Source organism: Sebastes fasciatus, chromosome 10 (assembly GCF_043250625.1).
Source record: "Sebastes fasciatus isolate fSebFas1 chromosome 10, fSebFas1.pri, whole genome shotgun sequence".
Lineage (NCBI taxonomy): Eukaryota > Metazoa > Chordata > Actinopteri > Perciformes > Sebastidae > Sebastes > Sebastes fasciatus.
This window is the reverse complement of record NC_133804.1, coordinates 12,286,484-12,295,870: the sequence shown is the minus strand read 5'-3', so window position 1 is coordinate 12,295,870 and position 9,387 is coordinate 12,286,484. Positions and strand designations below refer to the sequence as shown.

At 42.0% G+C, this 9,387-nt stretch overlaps 1 protein-coding gene across 1 annotated transcript; it reads left to right on the top strand.

Moving 5' to 3' along the window:
* The first annotated feature begins 3,804 nt into the window (after positions 1-3,804).
* drd1a (dopamine receptor D1a) lies at positions 3,805-7,993 on the top strand. The gene is made up of 2 exons (XM_074648193.1): positions 3,805-4,033; positions 4,343-7,993. Exon 2 carries the CDS (start codon positions 4,702-4,704, stop codon positions 5,809-5,811), a length of 1,110 nt encoding a protein of 369 aa, XP_074504294.1. The 5' UTR covers positions 3,805-4,033; positions 4,343-4,701; the 3' UTR covers positions 5,812-7,993.
* The last annotated feature ends 1,394 nt before the right edge of the window (positions 7,994-9,387 follow it).

The following is a 9,387-nucleotide window of genomic DNA, read 5'->3' as shown; positions in this document are numbered from 1 at the left end:
GCCGCTGCCGCCAATTTGGACTGAAAACGCTTATTATATTTATAATATTGTATTGTTCAACACAGGCCATTTTGTTAGAATATCTAAATAGAATAGAAATAATTGTGCTTTACTTTTGTATAGCACTTTTTTAGCGGACATTTAACTGGCGTCCGGTAGTCACTTTCAGTCAAAAATGGCGAAAGTGTAGCTTTGCGGCTGGGCGCTGATGTTGCAATGAAACAAACAATTGCCTCTCCGCAGGGCCGGCTCAAGCCCTTTTGGTGCCCTAGGCGAAATTTGGATTTGGGGCCCCCTCTAGGGTTCTACCCCCGAGAACCCTAACCCTAGCCCCATAAACCGCAACACACATCAAGCATCACAATGTTTTTAAGACAAAAATTAAGATTTCTATTTTCATTAATTACTATTTATTATATTATAAATAAACAATTGGTCCCGGATATTGTTGGATTAAAAGTGTTTAGTCAGTTTCACTACATTTTACACTTTTATTAACAAATGAGTCTTCTTAGTCAAATCTTACTGTCGGAAGTGAGCAGATTACTCTGTGGCTCACTGCATTGTTTGAGAAACCTTAACTCACAGTATACACAGCAGCAGCCTCTGTGGGCATGAGAGCCTTTGAACTGCACGTGACACATGTTAGAGGAGCAGCAGCTGCACCTTTGAACACAGAGAAGAAGCAGAGCAGAAGTCAGTTGGAGAGAGATGCTCTGAAGTAGGCCCCACAATGCACCTCAGCTTGCCTGTCTATACCTGGTCTCACCTCTGACCTTTGAACCCTCAACCCTGTCCAACTGCAGTGCCTTTGATGTCCTCAGAGCAAGCAGCACTTTGTGACAACATGTTGGGAAATGTGTTTGTTCGCTTTCTTGCCGAGAATTAGATGAGAAGATTGATACCACTCGCGATGTTCCTCTGTGCAATGCAAGGCTACAGGCAGCAGCCTGTTAGCTCAGCTTAGCATAAAGACTGAAAATGTGTGGAAACAACTAGCCTGGCTCTGTCCGAAGGTGACAACATCCACCTACCAGCACCTCTAAAGCTCACTAATCAAGTGAGTCCAAAAAAATGATGGCCAAGAAATAGTCTGACTGGCACATGAACCCTCTTAAAAACACAAATTGTTCTTCTTACTGATATGTGAAATTATTCTGAAGAAATAATGTGTTAATTTGTGGGCTTTAGACAAAGCCAGACTAACTGTTTTCCCTCTGTTTCCAGCCTTAGTGCTGTGCTAAGTTAAGCTATCTGGCTGTAGCCTCAAACTGAATGGACAAATATGGAAAGTGGTATCAATCTGCGTCATGTAAGTCTTGGCAAGAAAGTGCATTTCCCAAAATGTCGAGCTATTCCTGTAAAGGTTTCCTGTCTGTGGCTCTCTCAGCAGACTACCCATCTGTCCCCGTCTTTCCTGTTAATGCTCGAGGGGTTCGGTCTTCTGCTCAGTTTTTACTGTTCTGCTCAATACACTTTTTTTCAGGAAAAAGCATTAAATGATATTGTCATCGACTTTTCTGGATATATCAATTCATTGTTTCGTCTATGAAAGGTCAACAATAATACAAGATGTACAGTATAATTCATAAGAAACCATGGTGATGTCACACTAAGATGCAAAGATATTCAGTTTACTATCACAAATGACAAAAATCCCTTATTGATCAAATATCAGCTGATTGTCAAAATAGTTATTGTTTAAAAATAATGTTTTTTTATTGTTTTTATTTTATTTATTTATAATTATTTATTTATCAATATTTTATATATATATATATATATTACATTGTATATTATATAACATTATTATTCAAAACATTTTCAATTAATGTTTTGTTTTGAATTATGTAATTTTTTGGATAATTTCCAATGTATATCTTTTACTAAAGTTTTTTTTATTATAGTTAAATCAATAAAATGTGGTTTACAAAAAGATTAATTTGACATAATCGACAAATTGTGTCCTCTATTTCTTTGGGATCAATGAAAAGCTAAATTTACATCTTAAATATTGAATAAAAAACATTTAGGCATTAGTTCTTTGTCATAATTTAATTTTAAAAATCCATATCATCATATTACAAATGTAGACTTTATAGTCAGAGTTATTTATTGCTGTACAATTTGGATTAAGGATTACAGAACAGATTGAGATATGATAAGTGAAATGGCAAAAGGAAAATTATTTTTGGGCAAAATACAGTAGCCTATATGTTCTTTCTTATTTTATTATCATTCCTCGAGTCCTATGGCTTGAACCCTTCTATTAAACGTCTCATACTGTGGGTGCTGGTGAAGGAAAAAGGGTAAAAGCTGTTTCTTTTCCTCCTGTCAGAACTACTTACATCACTGTAAGGTGACAGCTGGCATGTCACGATTGTCTCTGCATCCCATGATGCTCTGCATGCAAGATACCAGCTTGAGCTGAATAAAACAACTATGGGCATGCTGACAGGACATTGCCAGGATTCTTTCTTTTTTTTTTTTTTTACAAGCAGTGCACGATTTATCGGTCAGAGCATGAGAGAAAAATGATGACTGCTGCTGAAGGTGACATTGGTCTCTGCACATGAAAACTCTGCAACGAAGAAGAATGAGAGTTTCTGATCTAATCTCCTGTCTGGACATAAATCTAAAGTCTTTAATAAAAAAAAAAAATCCTTTTCACTCATTATAATCCTGCAACAGAAGTCAAATCTGTCACAGAGGGGGTTTATGTCCCTGCAGCTTGATTACAGACGCAATTGTTGTCCCTCTCCATTAGGTGGCCTCAGCAACCCACTTGGCCATGCACGTTTGGCCCCTTTGTCCTCATTCAGTTTTATAACCTGCATCTTCATTTAATTAAACTACACCACAGGGCAGATTCAACTGGGTCAAATTAAGAGAAAGCACAGCTGATAACAGGTGGATTTTGCTCGTGCACTATGATGCTTTATAAAACCTATAAAACTCATCACAAGAGGCCACTCATTACAATAATAATAATAATAATAATAATAATAATAATACATTTATTTATATAGCACTTCTCAAAACAGATGTTACAAAGTGCTTCACAAGACAATAAAAGCAGATAAATAAAGTAAAAGATATGGTAACTGTTAAAACAGAACATCAGACAATAAAAGCAGATAGAGTAAATCAAATATGGTAAATGCTAAAACAGAACATCACTGAACATATAAATAATAATACAAGTGGTCAAATGGTAGGACAAAAGTAGGATCAAATAAAAAGTTTGTTCTAGCATTATTTTATTTACTAAATGTTGGCAAATGAGACATAATAGTTGCACCTAGAGTCCATATTATTGTCCATAATAGTCCATATTATTGTAAACTATTTGACATTACATTTACAGTATAATAGAATGTGGATTAATGAAAGGCACTATAATGGCACCAGTTCAAATATACAGTATATATACATAAATGTGTATAAATGTACACATGCGTCCAGAAACGGATGTGTACATACATATATTTATACCCTCCTACTTATGGGAATAAAAAAATGTGTTTTCAAAAGTTTCAGGTGTTGTATGGTTGCTGTATATTATATTATATTATATTATATAGGCAGTAGAGCTGGATTGGTCGCCAAAGGGCCAAAATCACATGCTCTCATTCACTTTCTCTTGAATGGGACAACGTCAGAGCGCCGGTGTGAGGATGAGGAGCACGAGCGCAGCGCACGCTCTCCTCGGGATGGATTTTGGCCGCAGACGCGAGCAGAGGCTGCACGAGGACGCAGCACGAGCGGTGACGGCTGAGTGACATTTGAGTACTGTTGTGTGTGTGTGTGTGTGTGTGTGTGTGTGTGTGTGTGTGTGTGTTATTTATTTAACAGTCAGCGACGTGGAGCCTCGTCGAGGATCTAATGGGACTGGTTTTGTTTTTTGTCTGACATGGATGGAGACTGGGTGCTCTTTTTGGATTGACTTTACGCAGCTTAAGTTCTTATTGGAAGCGATGGGACGTTTATTTTGAAATATCAAATCAAGCCACAGCTGCTCTGTGAGTAAGAGGTGAGAATGACTATTAGGATTAAAATAGTTTTCTTTTGGTATGCATGTAGGAATAGGTGTGTGATTCTTGATTATTAGTCATGCTTTAATAATAATAATAATAATATTGTGCTCATGGGAAATAAAATCGGATCATTTTAGCATGGCATCACACAAAATAATGTCTTTTTATGCGTCACACATGTATAATCAGAGCTTACATAAACAAGAAAAACAAAATAAAGTATTTTAATTTTGCATTTTTTTATGACAGGAATTATACAGTTAAATCCAATGTTGTAGCCTATAATTCATGTCTTTAATCCACAGGACTGCTGATGACTTTAGTAAGCAGAGAGGATTCCTCACATTACAGCAGTTTGTGACCTACAAACTGGAACAGAAGAGCTCATGACCACGTCATCACACCGAGGAATATAAAGTTACCGCTGCCGCTTCAGCTCAAATGATGTTAAATCTATTTGACAAAGTCAGGGGGCAAATGTCGTGCCCAGACAGGGTTTGCCTCAAACACCTCACCCCTCAGCATCCATCAGAAGACACAATGATGGAGATCGCTTGCAAAGCCGAAGCACAGGAGCCTCCTAGATTCTGAAGGATATAATGTAGCACGACTTTCCTCAGCATGACTTAAAAACAAACTCTCCCGAACCCGCACATGTTCAGGGATGGATCCCGTGAACATCACGACTGTCATCGACAGTGGGTTTATGGACGAGGCTCCGTCGAGCCGCATCCTGACCGGCTGCTTCCTCTCGCTGCTCATCCTCACCACCCTGCTGGGGAACACGCTCGTCTGCGCCGCCGTCACCAAGTTTCGACACCTGCGCTCCAAAGTGACAAACTTCTTCGTGATCTCGCTGGCCGTGTCCGACCTCTTGGTCGCCATCTTGGTGATGCCGTGGAAGGCGGTGACGGAGATCGCCGGGTTCTGGCCGTTCGGCTCCTTCTGTGACACCTGGGTGGCTTTTGACATCATGTGCTCCACGGCGTCCATTTTGAACCTTTGCGTGATCAGCCTGGACCGCTACTGGGCCATCTCCAGCCCCTTTCGTTACGAGAGGAAGATGACGCCCAGAGTGGCCTGCGTGATGATCAGTGTGGCCTGGACATTGTCTGTGCTGATTTCCTTCATCCCGGTGCAGCTCAACTGGCACAAGGCCCAAACTAAATCTCACACCCCTCTCACCGGCTCTTCGCGTCTCAATGTTACATCTTACCGCAGCACAGAGAACTGTGACTCGAGCCTGAACAGGACCTACGCCATCTCCACCTCTCTCATAAGCTTTTACATCCCCGTGGCAATCATGGTGGCCACCTACACCCAGATATACCGCATCGCCCACCGACAAATCAAGAGGATCTCCGCCCTGGAGCGAGCGGCCGAAAGCGCCAAGAACAGGCACGACAGCATCACCGGAGGCTCCAGCATCGCGGAGTCCGAGAGCTCCTTCAGGATGACGTTCAAGAGGGAGACCAAGGTGCTGAAGACGCTGTCGGTGATCATGGGGGTGTTTGTGTGCTGCTGGCTCCCGTTCTTCATCCTCAACTGCATGGTGCCCTTCTGCGAGCAGTCGAGTGGAGGGCAGGCTTTCCCCTGCATCAGCCCCACCACGTTTGACGTGTTCGTGTGGTTCGGCTGGGCTAATTCCTCCCTCAACCCCATCATCTATGCCTTCAACGCAGATTTCCGCAAGGCCTTCTCCATCCTGCTGGGCTGCCACAGACTGTATCCAGGAGGCCACAACATAGAGACGGTCAGTCTAAACAAGAAATGACTCACGACTCTCTCACAGCACTGACTCATCCTTAATGCTAAGAGTCCTAGCGTTTCCTGTAGAGGCCGGTCTGATCGACTTCAAACGAGGACGCTGCTCTCTGTGCTGACTCTTAGTGTGACTGAAGGATACGGTGACCCTACATGTTCCTGTGTTTGCATTAGGCCCGTCCGCGTGCAGACTGTCAGAGCGAGCTTGCCGTGCTCGCCGTGGTCGCTGCACCGTCGAAAGACGCTCCTGAAAGAGGAGAGGAGGATTTGGGGGATTGAAATTAAGACCCTCCGCTGTTGTGCCAGGGAGCTGGGAGCGCAGCGGTGCTGACACGCCCCCTGGGATAGATAATCCCATGACTGGGCAGCACACACCCTAATGCTGTCAGACACCGCTCTCTTCAATACCATCACACATGCGTACGCAAACACAAACACTGTCAAAACATGCTCCTCTGAATTCAGTGTAAATGCAGCACCCAGTATGCACTCTACGACACATTACATGACAGCACACAGAAATACTGTTACTCATTACGTTAACATCCTGTGCTCTGCAAGGAGTCCAGCGGTAGAGCATCAAACTGAATCATGTTTTCTACACAGATGAGCATGTAGGTAAAGTACATCCACATGTGACTTAATATTGAAGCAAGAAGAATGAAAGCAGATTTGATTTTACATCCGGCTTAATCCATTCATGTTGTGATTTTAAAAGAAAGTTCGGAGGAGTCGACATAATGTGATCTGAATTTCTTTTGGAAGTGAATGTAGACAGACGTGAAAAATGCAGCTTGTCAAACTGGTTCACAATTTATATCTCATCCAAACATCAAATCATTATAACTTTAAACCAAATGTACTCAACGGAAACCTCATAAATTATTTGTTTCACTGCTTGAAAGTGTTTTATGGATGAGTGTCTCGTATTACTTTGTGTGTTCTGTATTTTTCATGAACAACAGCTGACGGCCTCTTTTAAGGAGATGGCGAAGTCCTAAACAAAGGTGTTGCTTGACTTGTGGTGTCTTTGACTATTGTGCTTATTTAGGAGCTGATAAAGAACTGCAATTGACTGAATTATGTTTGGATAAATCAGTTTTAATTAAAGTGAATTATTAAAAGATAATCTCGGATTATAACAACACGGGTCTTATTTTATAGGTTTGGCTGTCATTCCTATCGGTTTTGATAACATTTTACTCACTGAAGTAATTGCTGACATCTGGGAACACTGATATCATAGTGAAACAGGAGCAGCCAGACGATCAGCCCACAGTTTAGCCAGATTATTGAAGCCACTATACATTTGGAGACAAAACCCAAAGTGAGCACACGGAATAAAATGTCACTAAAATCCTTGATAGCGCGAGAAAACTGTGTCATGTTGCACACTAGGGCTGTCACTCTTTAAAAAAAAATTAAGTTGGAAAGAATTAGAACTAACATGTAATTTGTTTTAATTTATTCGAAAACACAACCTAATCTTTAAAGGGACTGTTTGTAAGAATCAGAAATGCTTGTTAACATTGACACATGTGGCCGTTAAGTCAACGAAAGTCAGCGTCGGGCTCACGCTTGTGATCGCTCTACATAGACATGAACGAGCATCGTTTAAAACAGTGACGCGACACACGTCAGCTAAAACCACAATATCACCACAAACGTCCACTGTTCATTCACTAGATATTCTCAGAGCTAAACTAACTCTTCTGCAGGGTGGAGTGTGCGCGCATAAACGTGAGAGTGGAGCGAAATAGCGAGAACGAGCGTGGCGTGTGAGTGAAGGCAAGCAGGCAGGCAGGCAGTGGAGCAGAGTACAGCAGAAACTCTGGCCCTGGAGACCAAAGCTACGGTCTCCCCCGCGTCCTCCGACCGCGGCCAGCACTGTTTAACAGACGGGCTTCACTAGATATAACTTTGCGGTTTTGGAGTTTCCGTGTAGTTTGTGTTGGAGTCTTGTCTGAACAGCGTAGCCACACGCGAGCGAGCATGGGACACCGACCCAGATTGATTTATACATGTAAGAAGTTACAAACAGTCCCTTCAACTATGTTGTAGAATAAATGTTCCGTTCATTCGATGCCTCTGCTGCCTCACTTGAGCGACAAGCTAACGTTACTGTAATGCATTCGCATTTTACAAAATCCGAAAACAGCTTTACCCATATCCATGATTTTTCAAATCCAAAATGTTTTCATTCCTTTGCGTTAGCAAGAACAACAACAATAGCCGAGTTTACTGAGGGCAACAGGACCTGCAATGGATTGGACAGACATGCATTTTATGAAAGCCCACCATTGGAGGACAAGGTACTGCCTGTTGCACTTACACACTGTTTGATTTCAAACAAATAATTATAGATCACATTTTTGATAATTTCACATTTTTTGATAATTTCACATCAGCCCTAGTCATAGCCTGCTCTCACTCCCAGGGCGACAAATACTGACGCTTGGGCAGTGGCCCTCAGCATCTTGGTACCGACGCACAAGGCACCCCTTATTGTCTGTGTGAGATGCACTGGGCTTTCAACTGCCACCAATGTAAACCCATCCATGTCATTATTAGTCGCTCAAAGCAACGGGCGCAGTATTAATAGCGAGAAATCCTCTAAGGGTGGGTTAGAGTGGTGGTGGATGGGACGAACAAACACAGGACTTTTACAGTCATGTCTAGAGGGTAACAAGCAAATTGCGAAACTCTCACAAGATGGTTAAGGTTAGGCATTGACCTCGAATAGTTAAAGTTAGGCATTGACCTCGAATAGTTAAAGTTAGGCATTGACCTCGAATAGTTAAAGTTAGGCATTGACCTCGAATAGTTAAGGTTAGGCATTGACCTTGAATAGTTAAAGTTAGGCATTGACCTTGAATAGTTAAAGTTAGGCATTGCCCTCTAAAAGTGAAGGTTAGGCATTGACCTTGAATAGTGAAGGTTAAGCATTGACCTCAAATGGTTAAGGGTAGGATAGGTTGTGGGGCACCAATCTTGTGAGAGGTTTTTGCAAGTTTTCGCAATTTGAGGGTTACCTTGTAGACACAACCGACTTTTACTAAGGGGGCCAGCGTTCGTGTCCTGTGTGAAACTAAAAGTTGACTGATTTTACGGAAAACGTTATGTCACGTGACGCTACAACACAGAGTCACATGACGTTACGTCCATAGCTTACATTATTATTATTCGTTTTTTGGAGTTTTTTTTAATGATAATTTTTTTGGCCATTTTGCCTTTGTTAGATAGTTAGAGTGAGAGTTGTGAAAGGGCGAGAGAGATGGTATGACATGCAGCAACGGGCCGCAGGTCGGATTCATACCCTGGACCGCTGTGTTAAGGACTGAGGTACATGGGGCGCCCGCTTTACCAGGTGAGCTACCGGGGAGCTCCTATGATTAGTTTTTTAATGCCAAAGCCATGGTGATTTTTCTAACTCTAACTAAGTGGTTTTGTTGCCTAACCGCGACCATTTCACAAGGCTAACGTCATGTGTTAACTGTGACCTTCAGCGTCAAGATACTACACATAAGGCTGCCCCGTGTCATTAAAGGGGGCTTCTGCCCAAGCGGCAAAATATGACGAGTAGCAA